Below are 16,655 nucleotides of genomic sequence, written 5' to 3'. Positions count from 1 at the left end.
AGCGAAAAGGAGAATTATAAATTAATCAGTAAAGTATGAAATAAATAAATGATCTAGAATAAACAGATTTTCAGGATAATCTATCGTATTAATGTGTGTATAAATTGTATCTGACGTCATAAAATAGAATATGGAATCTGTTCTTTTTGAACCATTTTTTAGCTCTTCGAACTTCAACTATTCAGAATTATGCAACACCGACTCCAACTATGTAAAATTTTGCGACTCAGACTCCATTCAACTCCGGATTCTAGCAAAAATATGCGTCTCCAAAACCACAACCCTGGTTCCTACCAGATTTTTTTATTTATTGAATTAATTATAATAATCATTTGTTATATTGAATATAATTGATCTAAATACCTATTTTCCTAAAGTTTAGATACAGTGTAATATAAGTTTAACGTATATTTATAAATCTGAGCAACATCACTTTCTAAAAAATAATCAACTTTGTAATTTAAAACTACTTTACTTTATCATTCATATCAGTCTTCAATTTTTTTAATGATAAATTGGGCATTTTTCGCACTCTGGTTGATCTAAATAATAACTTAAGTAAATTTTAAACATTTATCTATGAATAATTATAATATATAATGAATATTTTAGAGGCATGAAAAGCTTAGAAATTAAATATAAGTAATTCAAATATAAAACTTACACTGAATCAATAAATACTAATCAAATACATAGGCTATGAAAAATATTTAAATTTTAAATCTTCTAGTCTCCAAAACTTATTACAATTAGTCAAATAATCGATATGATCATATTTATTTTTGAATTTTTTTTACACAACCTTACATTGATTATTTATTAAATATTTTATTAAAAAAATCAATAGTTGAACCGAAAAAATTCAAAAATATCGACCTATATTTTCTCAGCTATTTTTTTTAAATCTTTAATATAACGGGAATTCTTTAATTTTAGCTGTAATATATAGTAATTGGAAAAAACAGGAAAAAAGAATTAGCTTTCATGTATAATTTTTCATTTTACTGGACTTTAGTACGATTAGACACATTTTGTATCAACTTTATTCAAGATAATTTAATAAATATTTATATTTTTTGAATTCTGGAATGTTTTGAACAATTATTATTACAATAAATTTTCAACTGTATCGTCATCTTATTTGAAAATATGCCTCTGAATCGTTTTTGTGTTCTATGTCTTAAATAACAAATATATATCGGAATTAGCCGGAAGGCATAAATACTGTTGAATAGTGTAGAAGAACTCAAGCGAGAACTCGTAAAACGAGTTGCTAGGATTTATGTGGGAAAGTTACTTCTGATTTAGCGTCTTCAATCATTTGATAGATATTAGGATTCTGGAGTCTCGGTAATATTATTGATTTGAATCAAGATATTATATTCATGAAGGCCTTGAAGGTCAACGATGAAGATGTCACAGTCCGCGAAGAAGAAGGTGCATTGGTCTACTTTGGACAAAGCCATCCGAAAGCCTGGAGGAAGGTCACTTAAAAGAATGGAGGCCTGTCCCAACGTCAGAAAAAAACTCCATTTTCAGCGATGTCAACACCTCTTGAATGATCTGAAGCAAAACAACAATCGGTTACTTTTTTTTTCTGATGAAAATACCTTTACTGTTGACCCCGTCTACAAAAAGCAAAATGATTGCGTTGTATGCTTTGGTAAGTCTGACAACAGCATCTGGATAGTCACCAATAATCAAAATCCGACCTTTGTTAGGATGTTGGGATTGTGGCATCAACTGAAGCAAAAATAACTTCAATTTGGTTTCTTGTTGGATACCGTTTATCCGCGGCCGAATACTGGATGGTGTTGAATTTGGTGACAAATTGGGAAGAAGGCCTACAAAGTTTGCCAACCGAATATTGGTGCCCTGAATACTTCCGTTGGCCAAAAGTAGAGGATCATGAAAGGACTACGTTACCAACGTGTGCAAGAGGTTCCAGAGGCGGTTATAAGCTATCATTGAGGCTGATGGGGGCAACAAACATAATTAATGTGCATTGTAATAGTAATAATATTATAAAATAAAAATTTCTATTTGTATTTTGCAACATCATCTTGATCAATCATGAGTATTGTAATGAATACTTAGAGGCAGGTCTCCGTACTTTTTTTTACAGTCGGTATGGAAAAATATCAATTTTTGGTTACGATTGAGGGAAACTCATAAGTATAGTTGATAATATTGTAGAGAAAAACGCGTGCGAAGAGACAGGGGAGAGAAAGACACATGGTATCATTGTTTAAAATACTGATGTGATTATCAGTGATAATCACATTTATTTATCAGTTGCCTGCTTTATTATGATTTTTGAGGGTGTAACGAAAGTATTTATTAGCAAAATGTTTAATAAAGATATACTACATATAATTGACTTAGACGATTTTTATCCATTACAGTAGATTTGGAAACGTCACACTCCATGAAATAATAATTTATTGTGAACCATATTCTCAGAAAAATAACTAATAAAACGACAAAATAAGAGTATTTCGAAATATATTTCATTTTCCAAATTTAAAATAGAAGGCTTAAATTAGATATAATCTACATACTAAAAAATAAACCATCATACATTTAAGTTACATATACAAAATTAAACAATTAGAATTACATAACTAATAATAACAATAAAATTATAAATACAGAATATTGAAATAATAGATTGATCCAAATAATATCTTCTTGTTCTAACATCGGAATTCAGTTCAATATGTCATAAATTGAGGTTTGCAAAATACAAGCCAGACGTGGAGTTTAATCAAAAAGATCATCACCTTTTTTCATTATGTGCAAGTTGCATATACAATTGTGCACAGGATAGATATATTTCTACCGATGAGATTTTAATAATTATTAATAATAAAGTAAATCATAAAATAATGTTATATTTCAATCCATATCTTCTTCCAATCTTAGTAAGAACAGCTTTTAGAATCCCACTTTCATTTATTTCATATTTATCTAAAAAAAGAAAAGTTAATCCATGCAGTCAAATTTAACTGATAAGACAATTCAGGCAACCGTTCTTGACTTATTGTAATTTCTAACATGACATCGTAAAGATTTAGAGCAAAAGCTAATTATGTAGTAATGTCCGGCGATATTACTCCTTATTAAGAGCATCAAAAAAAGATTTTTTTCTCCGCTATTTATGCTTATATAACAACATACTATTGTCATCAAGGATATACACAATTGCTAATTATAATGCTACACCCAATGCAACTACCCCTGTTGTTTTGACCATTTAAGCAGTTTTTTTACCTTTTATGAGTTTTCTGAACACCATTTCTTGGAGCCTATCAACCATAGCTAACCCTTAAGTGATAAAAAATGAATATTTATTGACTATGTAATATTGGAAAACCTAATGATCATACCCCAGTCTTTAAGTGAAGAAACTAGTCTTAGACAAACTAGTTGCGAACCATCCAAAGCTACTACCCCCGTTGTTGTGACCATTTAAGCAGTTGTTTTTACTATTTAATGAGTTGTGTATCATAATTCTTAATATGTTTAGCTAAAATAGAATCATACTTTAGGGTTAGATTTAAAAAAAGATTGAATACTTACTGTTAGATAGTACAAAATTCAGAGTTTCATTTCGATATTTGTAAATACTTTTTACTGATAACTTGATCGTCATTTGGCGTGGACGACTCAAAACATTTTTATATTTATTTCTATAAATGACATCAGTACCAACATCCTCCATTAATTTAATGATGGCTCCTCGGGAAGGGATAGGTTTACTCGTATATTTCTCCATAAATTTTTTGAACATAAATGATTAGCAATTGATAAGGTTATATTACATGCAATAAGCATCTTTGTGAGATCAGAGTTAAAGTTTGACTTGATGTATTCACCATTAACTTGATTTTTTAGATGAATATCCATTCTCTTGATATGAGATGAGAATAATGAGTTGCGTGTAATTCTAGATAGGAGACCAAAGGCGCATTTATTTCGACAAATCCGACAAACCATCTGTTTCTCATCTGGTAAGTAATTCCCAAATTCATGGGCCTCCATTTTCAGAAGTCCAGATAGAAGGCGAAGTTATTTTAGGCATTTCATTCAGTTCTCTATCGACTATCACCATCTAATATTATATTAATATTGAATAATAAAGGCGGGAATGATGATGTTCTTGATTGATAGAAGAAGATGTATATTATTCAATCAATGATGCCATAAGTATTTCTTCTCTTCTACTCGCACGCTTTTCTATTCTTACCAAAATTATCACCCTTACTCATAAGGGTGAGACACAGATGAAGACCCACGATCAGAAACTCAGAAAGACGTTGTGCAATCTTATATTGAAGAATACAGCTGACATCCAACAGCTTATATCGTAGAATCCCCATCTTCGTAGATGTCGAATAAAAACATAGGTTCAACTGTTGAGGACACACAAACTGTCATAGATCATTCAAGGCACAGTAAAGAAACAAGGGTTCCCTCCTGGTTTAGTAACTTTTCATATCCAGATTCAAATAAAAAAGAGAACAATTTTCCCCGATTAACAAAGAACTGCAGCCCGAGGTATTTCTCTGTAATAGTTCGATTTTTTTTAACAAAATAGAAGTGAAACTATATTAGAATGAAACCGAATTGAAATTTATATTATTAAATGTAAAAACTCAATAGTATAATTAATAGTTTTCAAATCTCATCAATTAAATTTCAATTCGATTTCATTACAATATGGTTTCACTACTATTTAATTGAAAAAAATTGGAACTATATAACAGTAATGCTCTGAGGTTGTCTTCTTTTTACTATTTTATACTATGTAAACTCTATGTCAACTCGTTCTAGATAGAAATAATATTAAATTATACAAAAAAAACACTCCCTTTTCCAGACATAGTGGGTCTAGTAGACACAAAAATTAGAAATTATCACAAATTGAATTACTTGATTTCAGATTCTCACATATCTTTCACAGCGAATGCACAAATGACAAGAAGCTATCCTTCCCGAGGGAGCCCTTTTGTTGTAAAAAATAGTGAACCCCAACCTTTCAGCCTCGGATGATGGAGAAAATTTTGTAGTGGTAGAAATCGAACTATTTGGGATAATAAAAACTGTCTTCGTAATTTATGGACCAAATAAGGAAAGATGATATTTTCCCCGATGTTATTTCACTCACTAAAACGAATCCGGGAATACAATAGTCGTGGGTGATCTCAAAATAACAAGAGTACCTGTAAGTGAAGAAGAGGGATAATTTAGATGAAAATATAAAGAAATATAATTTAATCAACCTCGGCCTTCAGAGGGACGAATCAAATCCAAGGTTCACTTTTACTAGCTTCACAAAGAATAAAAAAAAATTAAGTGTAGATTAGATTACGCCATTGTCTCATTTATAATAGTAGAAAAACTTAACCAATTTACGACTTTACCACCCTTTATTTGAAACCATTCACCTATTTATGCATATATTACAACAAGGTCTAGAAGCAACAAATCTTTCTAGAAATTGAATGTTTAACTTCTAGATTCCATTCATACAATAAAAAAGATAAAAAAGTTGATCTCTGATTTTTCAGATAATGTTATTGTTGGAATCTACTCACAAGGTTATACGTAAAAAAATATTGAAAAGCTACCAAAGGAATATCAAATTCAGACCGGATGGGAAGGATTACAAGACTTTAATAGGAAATACTTTTACATTAAAGAATCACTCGAAGATATTCTGTATTAAGAAAATATCGGTGCATTAATAATAAGTAAATCCAAACTTGTGAATCAAAATGTCAAAAAAAACAATGCTACTTTAAATACCTACAAAAAGTAATCAAGCTCAAAAAGAGCTGACTTGCTTAAAAATACCAGATGGATCTGTATCAATTGATATATAAAAGGAAGCAATTATATACATGATGGAAAAATATAGGTGGAAAGGATGAAACATTGAGAAAATTTGCAATTTTTATGAGAATCATTGGTCCAGATATAGAATTCTAAAAATCTAGCGTATCTCAATAGTAACGCCAAAACTGGAGAAAAATTTAAAGGAATCGATGGCGATATCACAGAAAACAAATAATTTACTATATCAATTCTTATAAAAATAATTTTAAGTCTCCTGGCACATCTGATTTGCCTTATGAATTTTATAAAATTTGATGTGAGGATCGGGCCTTCATAATAAAAGTAGTATATGGGGAAGCTTTTAATAAGGTGTACGTCCCATATTTTATCGGTAAAGGCATTGTAACATTAATCCCGAAAAAAGGGGAGAATCCCCGCGAAATAGATACCTACAGGCCTATTCTGCTGTTAAATACTTTATGCAAAATACTGCTTGAAATATTCAGTAATAAAATTGTAAGATTCATCCCTTCTATTATCAGTGTGGATCAAAAAGTTTTTATTAATGGCCGTCTGGAAAAAGACATCCACCGATCAATTCAGTATGGGAATCACTAAGTCCAAAATAATGGAGAAGAATACGTAACTTTAATCATCGACTTTGAAAGTTCATTCGATACAACCTTGCATAGATTCATCATTTCACAATATACTATGTACAAGTTTCCCGTTAATTTCATCAACATTATCTCAACAATCTTAAGGCAATCACACTGTTCTTTTGACTTGCCAGGCAAAAAGAAAACTACAAAATTGATGATGGATGTCTCCAAGGAAGTTTTTTGAGTTCAACTCTATTTCTTAACGTAAAAATAACTTCTTCTTAAATATAATAAGTGATTTAAGGTTCTGATATTGGAAAAATAAAGGTTTGGCTATAAGTAAAAGACTTAACCATATTTCTCACAAGTACTCCAAATATAACCAAGGATTCAGTTGAATCCCTACCAGAAGTAATGGATAATTTTAAAAACAACTCCGATATCGAAATAAATAAATAGAGAGTTACATCGAGTTTTGAAGTTGTAAAAGAAGCAAAATTATTCGAAAGGTTAAAAAAAAACTAAGTAGTAATTTGTGTGTGCACATAAAAGACGGAAAGTAACCCTTAGGATTTGTTGCCGAGTTATAATTGTAAGTCCTTTTTGGACTTATAGTAGAATAGGAAATCAATATCGAAGTAATTCAAGCAAATGACCTTGTTCATATCCATTTCTCCTTCTTCCCTTGACACAACTGATTGTAGCTAATCTAATTCTCTTCCATCAAAACATTCTTCAAATTGTTGATTTTTGGTTGTTTTATTTAATATGCACATTCTACACAGGATTTTCATCTTTTGTTATAAGCTGATATACATTGTTTTGGATAAACAAATAAAATAAATTAAAATTATTTTATAAATTTTATCAAAATTTTTAGACCCTTCAATAATCCAAATTAATTTTAATACAGTCATCATATAAAATGAAATCAGGGATGAGTTATCTTTTTTACGACACCATCAGTAAAAATATTGTATTAATTTAACACCTTAAAATATTCAGCACGGAAGCAATATACGAGTTGATATTTTCTGGGAATATGTAAATTTGGCACTCGTACCTTTTAAGTGAACTGGAACTTGAAGTTTCCCATGAAGAATATCTAACTTTACTGAATTTTCCCAATAATGTATCAGATCTGCTTTGATGTGAAAATGTGGTTTAGAAGATATGTAACTGTTTACTCCAGAAGTTTTGTATTGTGGTTCTGGAGATTTGTATTGAGGTTCTGGAGATTTTTATTAGGGTTCTGGAGACTTGTATTTAGGTTCTGGATCCAGATTTAGAGTAATATCATGGTTAATTACATCTATTGAATTACCTGAGTATGTAGTCAAGTCATCAGTGACTGCTTCCACAATAATTTTATCCGTAGATGAGTGTTCAATTATATTTTGACCAGTTTCCTCTAAATATACTAAATTAATGGACTTTTCTGTCTCATTTTTAATAATTTTGGTACCTCATGGTTAGGGAGCTTATATATAAAATACAATATTAACCTTTTTAATTCATCTCGTAACAGCACACTTGTGAGCATAAAAGCTCTTATTTAAAAAGTATATAATCTCAGCCATTATAGTAAATAAATAATATTTAACAAATTTCCCCTTTAGAAAAGAAGAGAAATACTTCTGTATTTGTCGTCAGGGAAGAAGTAAAGCTTTAAATCAAGTAGCAAAACGCGACCGTTACCCTGAGGAGAAACAATGGAGCAGCGTTTTGACACTTTTTTCGTAAGATGTCGCTTTTCATATGACGTCATTCCGTCATTTTTCTGACTTAGGAGGGGATTAAAGCGTTAGCTGGGATGTAATATTAAAGAAAGTGATTGATTAAGCACGCCTAGCTGACACTCTAAAATTACTGTGGCGAATCAAGAGATTATTTTATTCTTTGATTTTTCCTTTTTTTAATTTTTCCACCAAAGACAAGAGTACGGGCTTTTCAATTACATATCAATTTATAATTTATTGATTGCTTGATAGATTGTTATTAGAATAATTAATGTATAATTTAAGATACAATTATCAATTATTGTCAGAGGTGGAAACTTCGACTCGAGGCTTGACTTGGAGCCAATAGTTTAATATAAAATATATATTTTTACATTAATTATACTTGAAAAAATAACGCAGGATAAACATCATAATCTTTCAACTAGAATAAAGAAATTATTGGGTTAACAAAACTCAATATTATAAAATGTTCTCTAGTTAAGGTAAGTCCGTCTTCCGGAATTCGAGTATTAGATAACATCATAACTCCTAATTATATCTCCAAATAATAACTAAACAGTACCTCTAGAGAACAAAATAAGTTTCTGTACACCAATACATTTTTTAGCTATTCATCTCGTGGGTCCTCGGTTCGTTACTTAATTTAAAGTTTTAGGAAGAAGGAGAGCAACGTGAAGAAGTACTAGTGTAGACTTAAGGAAGGATATCATCAGGAATTTCAAGTATATATAATTAACTCCAATTAAACATATATGCTATGAATGTAATAGAGTAGGGTTCACGAGTAGAAGGGTTTGAAGAAAGAAGGATTTCAATGTAGATCTTGTTACCTGTAAAGAGTATTGAAGAAGGGGATCCTGGGATCACTTTGGTAATAATTATGTCTTTTTAATTTAGCATCATGACTAAATATAATTATAATTGTAGAATTGTCAATACAAAGTTCGTAGTCGTCCTGAATAAATGATATCCTCTTTCTACACTTGTCTATGTTAAAACTCAAATTATTGGGAATATATTATTTTCCGCCCCTGCGCCATGTTGAATAGTGTAACAGTAACTGATTATATTATAATATGAGAAGGTATATAAATAAGAAATATATAGAGTAGTTATATACAAGTAAATATGGTAACATTATCAATACTCTACAACCTCCCTCTAAGGAATCCGTGACCCACAGATAAATTTTTCTCTGACACATTTTAATAATATTATATAGCTTTAAATGAATTAGATATGCATGACATATGTGTGGGAATCAAGGGCGAAGGGGGGTTGATAAAAACTCCCCTGATATTTGTGTAAGTGACTATTTTTATATATAAACTACCAGATTTAAAAAAAAATCTCCCCCAAAAATATAAAAACTACATGTCACAATAATATGCTTATTGTTGTAAAAAATGTTACCTCAGGTAAGTGCGATAATTTTTGTAGTTGCAACATGAACAGGGTTTTTTATTTTCCAAAGCTTCTAACATTATTCTTTTATTCTTGTAGGGATAATATCTAAATTTAAATGTAATCAATAGTGTGAAAAAGATGAAGGGCAACGCTGATGATTCGTTACAGAGTTAGTAGTGTAAGTCCTCCTTGGACAAAGGGTATAACTGAGAATGGACGTCGGAGTAATTCTTTTATGTCCTTACTATATATGGAGTAGGATTTACGTTTATTTTCTTCATCTAATAGCTGCTCGCAACTAATCTAATAAAACGTCGTGACTGCTACGTAAAGTAACTATCCTCCAAAACATTATTTAAATCGTGATGATTTCCATGTCATATTTCGTTTTTTTAGGATACTGGGTTGTCATATTTTATACAAATATACATATGGTATTGAAAAAGATGTTTATTGATTATATATCAAAATAGGCTCACAAGAAGTGTTTATTTGATCTTGAAACATTTTTCGACTACCAATAAAATAAAAATTTACAATTATTGTTTTATAGTTATTCACTCTCAGTTACTCTTTCTTTAAATCCTAACGTGAAAATTATCATGAAGTTTTTTTGCAGTCTAGATAGAAGTCTTATTATATTCATTTTTATAAGATTTTTTTCGTTATTACATATTCCACTACAATGTATGAAGGTGTAGAAAATATGGCATAAAACGTTTGTGATATTTTTTCTATGTGACAATCGGAACACTATCTTCCATCATTATTCTTAATGATAAAACATCTAAGTTTAAAGTACTTGTACTCATAAAAGCCTGAAAGTAACGCTAAGGATTTATTAGGACTTACTAATATAAGTCCTTCTTGGAGCATGAGTAGAATTGATGATCGGCACCAGGGCAATTTCTGTCTTTTACATTGCAATTTATAGAGTTGAGTGTGTTCCCTTCATGTTATAGCTGCTTGCAGCTAATATAACAAAATGTTATGACAGCTAACTGCTGTTCTCCAAAAATTATTTCAAATGTCATTATTACACTGTTGATTTTCGGTTTCTCTTATAGCATTCATATTTTCTATAAATTCAAATTATAGGTATTACATTCAGATCAATTATCATTAAATTGGTTAATGCGTGACTTAAAAAAAAATCAAACAAAGGTGATTGGTAGTAAAATTTCATCCCTTGTCAATACAAGAAATCAATTTTGAAAAAAAGTCGAAAAGTGATTACCCTATTGTACCTGCATGATGGATGTGGTGACTAGAGGTTTGAATATTAGCTAACTCTAGTCACAGGAAATTGAAAAAAAACAATATGTAAAAAATAGGGTAGTAAGAGAAAAAATAATAATGCTCTTATTAATTTACTTTTCCTATTTTAAAAATTCTAACGTATCAGCTAGCATGTAGCACTGGGGTTTATAGTTTTATATGTCAGCACATATGTCATCTCTAAATATGATTATATTTTGTATAACATTCTCTAATGAGTACTTTTTATGCTCATTGTTTTTATCATGTATTCACATTCCTACTGGTAACTAACTATTATTTGTCGTATCACACAAGTAAAGAAAGCTAAATGAAGCAGTAGAAAAATTCAACGTACAAAAACCGAGTTTAAAATACTGACCAATAAAGTGTTACTTAAAATCGCAAGTTTTACTCAATTTCATTTTTCCGTTGAATTAACATTTTATACAGAATATAATTTCTTCTTTTTCAGAAATACGAAGACCAAATTGAGATTTTACAAAAACAAGTAATGGAACAGAGTATGACAATGTCAATGTTTAGTTCTATTACAACAGATGAATTTCAACATGATGAAGATGTATTTGGTAAATATTATAACATTAAATAATTATACCTAGTAAATATTTCTAAATATAGAATTCAATCGTAATCAGTTGACATTATATATATATATATTCGATGACATATTTTCCCACGAAACAGATTTTTACTTAAATTTGATATGTGGAACTATTGATAGTATTCCTACTCAAAAATAAAATTTAATTATGTATAGTGATGTAATTCGTTTGCATTTTTAGCTAGTCCGGTTTTTGTTTTGTTTTTTAATTGGTAATCTGAAAAATGATTTTTTCTCCTTAAATGTTGTCATTAGTATTTAACTCCTGGTTAATGAAGTTCCTTTCTTATAATATTCAACTTTATTCAAAACTGATTAAACATTCATATAAGCTCATAAAAGAGGAAAACTAAACTTGAGGATCTGTTGCAGAGTTAAAATTGTAAGTCTTTGTAGGACTCAAAGTAGAATTGAGGATGGACATCGTAGTTTATTTATTTTTCTCTTGTTTTTACAGCTGATTTTAGCTGATCTAATGAAGTATCATGGCAGGTAAGCTACTCTCCTCCAAAATATTCTCGAAATTGTTTGGGTTACAATGGTGATTTTAGGTTATTTTTTTATTATTCCCAAAATACACACGATTTTCATCATTAATTATGTAGCTCCATCTGACTCTGAGTTATAAGCTCTTAAAGATACGTTATCGTGTGTGAACACGTCTAAGTTTATATATATGTATATCTGTATACAGTGCCGTATGTCAGGAAGATTTTTCGGTCCGCTTTACAAGGGTGAACGGTTGATTTTCAGTGGTGAACGTAGGATATTTAAACAGGGCAAATGCTACAGCATAGATTAAATCTTGCAAGAATATCGTCCAATGGACTGTCTGACCATTATTCTCTTCAGGCAAACATTGGGAAAAATATAATGAAAAGGAAAAACTCTAGACGGAAAGTCAATGCCGACCTATTCATAAAGGAAGGAGTATAATGGAGTATAAAATGCACGGTGCAAGAATGAGAGAAAATTTTTGAACTATACAATTAAGTCAAACAATTTAAACCTCCTTAAATATTTTTAAAATAATAACGGATGAATATAATGAACGAGATTATAATATACCATGAAACGGTTACATCGACAGAAAATAAATTATGTTCACAAGTCTTGATGCTCTTAACTCGCATGTATACGTGGTGATGTGTTTGAAAAAAATGAAGAAAAAAATGTATGTGTTCTTTATCATGATTAGAAGAAGAAGTTTTTCCTCTCTTTCCTTGACGCAAAGGTGTCAATCAAACTGTCCATGTCTTCATGGAGCACCTTGTCCACTATCACCCTGTCCATGTTCAAGAGGGTGAGGGAGGAGAGCCTCTCCTGGTCCATGGGGGTCCTCATGTTGTTCTTGAGCCTTCTGAGACAGGAGAATGACCGCTCCGCCTCACAGCTGCTGATGGGAATTGAAGCCAGGATAACAATCATGTTGTATAGCTCCGGCATCAGGCGGAACACTCCGCAGCAATTTGTGACGAAACCATGTCTTCTGTGTCAATATCTGCCTAGAGAAACATAAATTTTAAACATATAATGCAAAATGAAACATTATAATATTAACCTTGAATTGCTGGAAGATTGCATGGTCTGACTGGAGCTACTCGAGTTCAAGTCTGTAGTGCTTGGCGACACGCTCAATGACACAGGTCTCCACTTCACTGTCATTGACGATTGCAATGAGATTCATTGTGATGTTTGTATCGTCGGTGGCAAATCTGCTCTCAAGCTCAAATACAATCTTATTGATTGCAACATCGAAATGTGTTTTTACGGAAGTAGGATTCAGTTGTTCCTTTCCACTTTATTCTCCTTGGAATCTTCGCCTCCTTGAATTCCAAATCAATTGAGTCCTCCTGGTCAAATACTAATTTCATCTCAGACGACTGCAACTCACCAAGTTTCCAGATTGATTCAAAGATTTTCTCATTCTTAAGATCTTCAAGAGTCCTAATCACTAGGTTGACGTGTTTCCGGGCCTTTGTTAGGTCAACCTTTCTGCCTTGAAGTTCATCTGACAAGCTAGATGTGTGTCTGAGGAGTGTCTTCAACAGTTCAATGCCGAAAACAAATTCGTGACTAAAGATGCTGTTGAGCAGAGAAGTTGCTGTTGAACTCGACAATGTATCTTTATCTTTTCTCATTATTATGAAGGTATTCATGATTCTGACCATCCCTAAAGATACAGCGTGTACAGCATCGTAGCGGAGACTCCAGTGGGTAGCAGACTGGTTCTTCAGGGTCATCACCTTGGCATGGTCCTCATCTTTACTTGTTATCTTCACCGACTTGTAGATTGCTGACCTCTTTGGTGACCCTTCAATGAAGTTGTATAAAATTTGTACTGTCCCCATTGTATTTCTCAACAGGGTTATATCTGAGAGAAGATACTTTACTACAAGATTGAGGACATGGGCGTAGCAGGGGATGTAGACACACAGTGGGGCTGCTTCCTTCCACCTGGCGGCAAGACCCTTCTTGATGCCGGATATGTTGGAGGCACCGTCCGCGGCCAGGGAGACAGTGCGGGCGGGGTTAAGGCCGAGATCCTTGACAGCTTCGTGAACCTTCTCAAACAAATATTTGTCGTCAGTCTGGGTAACTTTTACAAACTTGAGGAAGCTCTCTTTCTTGATGCTTTCACTCGTATGATATTCCAGTGACAGACTGAACTGCTCCGTGTTTGACATATCTGATGTCTCATCAACAATCACAGAGAACCAATATTCATCATCGCCGGCACAAGTCTTGACATCTTCAATTATATCTTCCGTCACTTTGGATGCTATAATCTCTATCAGCTCATTTTGGGTGTCAGGTGAAGTCCATTTGGCAAAACCTGGCCCAGCTGAACCAAATTTTTTGACTTCGGCCTCCAGTTTATCTTTGAGAATATGATTGTCGTGTGAACGCAGGGACAAAATCTCCAAGAAGTTTCCTCGATTGTTTTCATTAGATTCCGTCAACTTTTCTCTTCTTTCGGAATCGCCCCTAAAAGCCAATCTTTGCTTTGCGAGGAACCCAACAGTTTGGAAAAGATACCTCAAATAAGCTCGCCACTTCACGACTTCCTCAGCATGTTGAGACTGAACATGGCCGAGAACCGAGGTATTCTTTCTCTTTGATGTGAGGAAATTGATCCACTTTTCCATCAACAGTTTGTGTTTTTGTTGTTAGAATGAACTTTCAACGAGGAACTGTTTTTCCATGTTTTGAACTCAAATTTCCCAAGGTTGGAAATGGAAAATTTGAAACAGGCGAAACACTTGGCTGACTTTTCAACCTCGTCATATTCTAGCCACGGGAACTTACGGAACCAATCATATTAAAAGTCTCTGGAGTATTTGTCATCTATCTGAGGAATGTATGTTTGTAACTTGGGCTGTAGAGGATGATCTCTCTCGACTTTAGGTACAGTTTCCTGCTCAGTCTCCACTCTGGTTCTGGTCTGGATGTCCTTCTGCTTTGGCTCCCACCCGGTAAGTATCGGGTCACCCAGCTGGCTCATGAAGACGACAGGGTACTCTGGGCCTCCGTCCACAAACTCCATCTCCTCAGTCTTGCTCTTCTCACCTCCCTGGTCATTGTTGCTAGTCTCAGAGTCCTCTGCAGAGGGAATATTGTTGTTGTTGACTACAGAGAGCTGCTCGGGAGAGAAGATTGGTCCGATATCGAGATTAGGAAGTCTTATTCCATGAGAAATCCGTCTGCTTGGGTAATTTGATGAGTCGCCATTATTTTCTGTGTCTGCAGTAACTTTCTCTTCAGCAGAAACTGACTTTTCAGATCTTGGTTCAGGCAGTAAGGCCTCAACTGGAGCAGGGTCATCGGGACAGGATGAGGCAGTGATTGAGGATGAGGATGTAGTAGAGGAAGTTTTCTTAATAGCAAACTTCAATGTTTTCTGCTTCTTATGATCAATTTTCACTTGATACTTGCAGCTGGGGTCATTCTTATGGAGTTTAACTTTGTGATCATTAAAGTTGTCCTTCTGTATTTCCTTCTGACAGATAGAACAAATCACCAACTCTCTGTTAAAATGCGTTTTCCGCTTCCCGTGATACATTTCTGATAATTAATAAATTACTGCAACAATCCACTCTAAAAAGTACATAACTATTATTTATGTCCCTTTTAAGCAGTAATAATTTAATTTATCTTGTATTCAATTAAACAAATTGTCACGCTCTTAAATATTTTAAGAGTACTCCATACGAAAAATGTTGTGTGCGTTTTTTTTTTTGTTTTTTTTGTCTGTAAAGTACTTCTCATTTGCAACCAGTAACGTTAAACGTAATATCTAACTCAAATATCCACTCAATGTGAAGTACTTTAAATCCATACGAAAAATGTTGTGTGCGTCTTTGTTTTTTATTTTTGGCTTTAAAGTACTCTTGAAATAATTGCAGTAATTTATTAATTATCAGAAATGTATCACGGGAAGCGGAAAACGCGTTTTATATTCAAAGGTTCAATCATTTATATTTATAAAATGACAGGCAATATTTGAAAGAAATATTACGGTAAATTACAAGATTTAAATTCAAATTTCTGCGATGAATTGAGATACCCGGGAGTGTTAACTGTAGTTTAAAACCTCCGTTTTATCTATCGGACTTAATTTGGCCCCAATATTGTCTTAGAGATATAATTTACTAATTCTCTAAATGTGCCGGTGAATTTTGGCTACTTTAAGTACAATTTGTGGTGCCTCCAAAGGATTAATCAGAATCATTTTTTCATTTAAATGAACTATAATTTGTTGGAAAATGTATTCCATGTTCAATTTTGAGAAAAATTATCTAGCTTCCTTTTGGGTGGACGTGCTACAAATATGTAATTTTATTATAATGACTCAGTACTATTATGAGTTGGTCATAAGTTACATATATATAATAGATTTTAATAATTAATTATGACTTAATTCATCTATATTTACATACCTATATGATTGGTGGACGGTTGAGTAAGGTTTTTTTTTTTTTGGTCCACTGAAGCGGAAAAAGCGCAATACTGACGTACGGCCCTGTCTGTATAATCCAATTTTGTATTAAACTTTAATTATGATTTAAACATTTTGCTTGATGTGTTTATTCTAAAAAACCAAAATAATGAACTGACTCACAATATAGCAACAACAAAAATAATAATAACAAAGAAAACAATTAGACTTCAAACATGATT

The 16,655-nt window shown here is 32.2% G+C and overlaps 1 protein-coding gene across 5 annotated transcripts in view; it reads left to right on the top strand.

Moving 5' to 3' along the window:
• The window catches only part of unc-104 (kinesin family member unc-104), a 66,225-nt gene that overhangs the window by 7,173 nt on the left and 42,397 nt on the right, over nt 1-16,655 (top strand). For all 5 annotated transcript variants that reach the window (XM_040722678.2, XM_040722677.2, XM_071892154.1 and 2 more), the window contains exon 7: nt 11,325-11,439. In XM_040722678.2, the coding sequence (XP_040578612.1) occupies nt 11,325-11,439 (115 nt within the window). The remainder of the gene's footprint in view (nt 1-11,324; nt 11,440-16,655) is intronic.

The sequence above is a fragment of the Lepeophtheirus salmonis genome, chromosome 12 (assembly GCF_016086655.4).
Source record: "Lepeophtheirus salmonis chromosome 12, UVic_Lsal_1.4, whole genome shotgun sequence".
In the NCBI taxonomy this organism is placed as follows: domain Eukaryota; kingdom Metazoa; phylum Arthropoda; class Copepoda; order Siphonostomatoida; family Caligidae; genus Lepeophtheirus; species Lepeophtheirus salmonis.
Note: the sequence above shows the minus strand (reverse complement) of the source record. Positions and strands in the feature narration are given on the sequence as shown.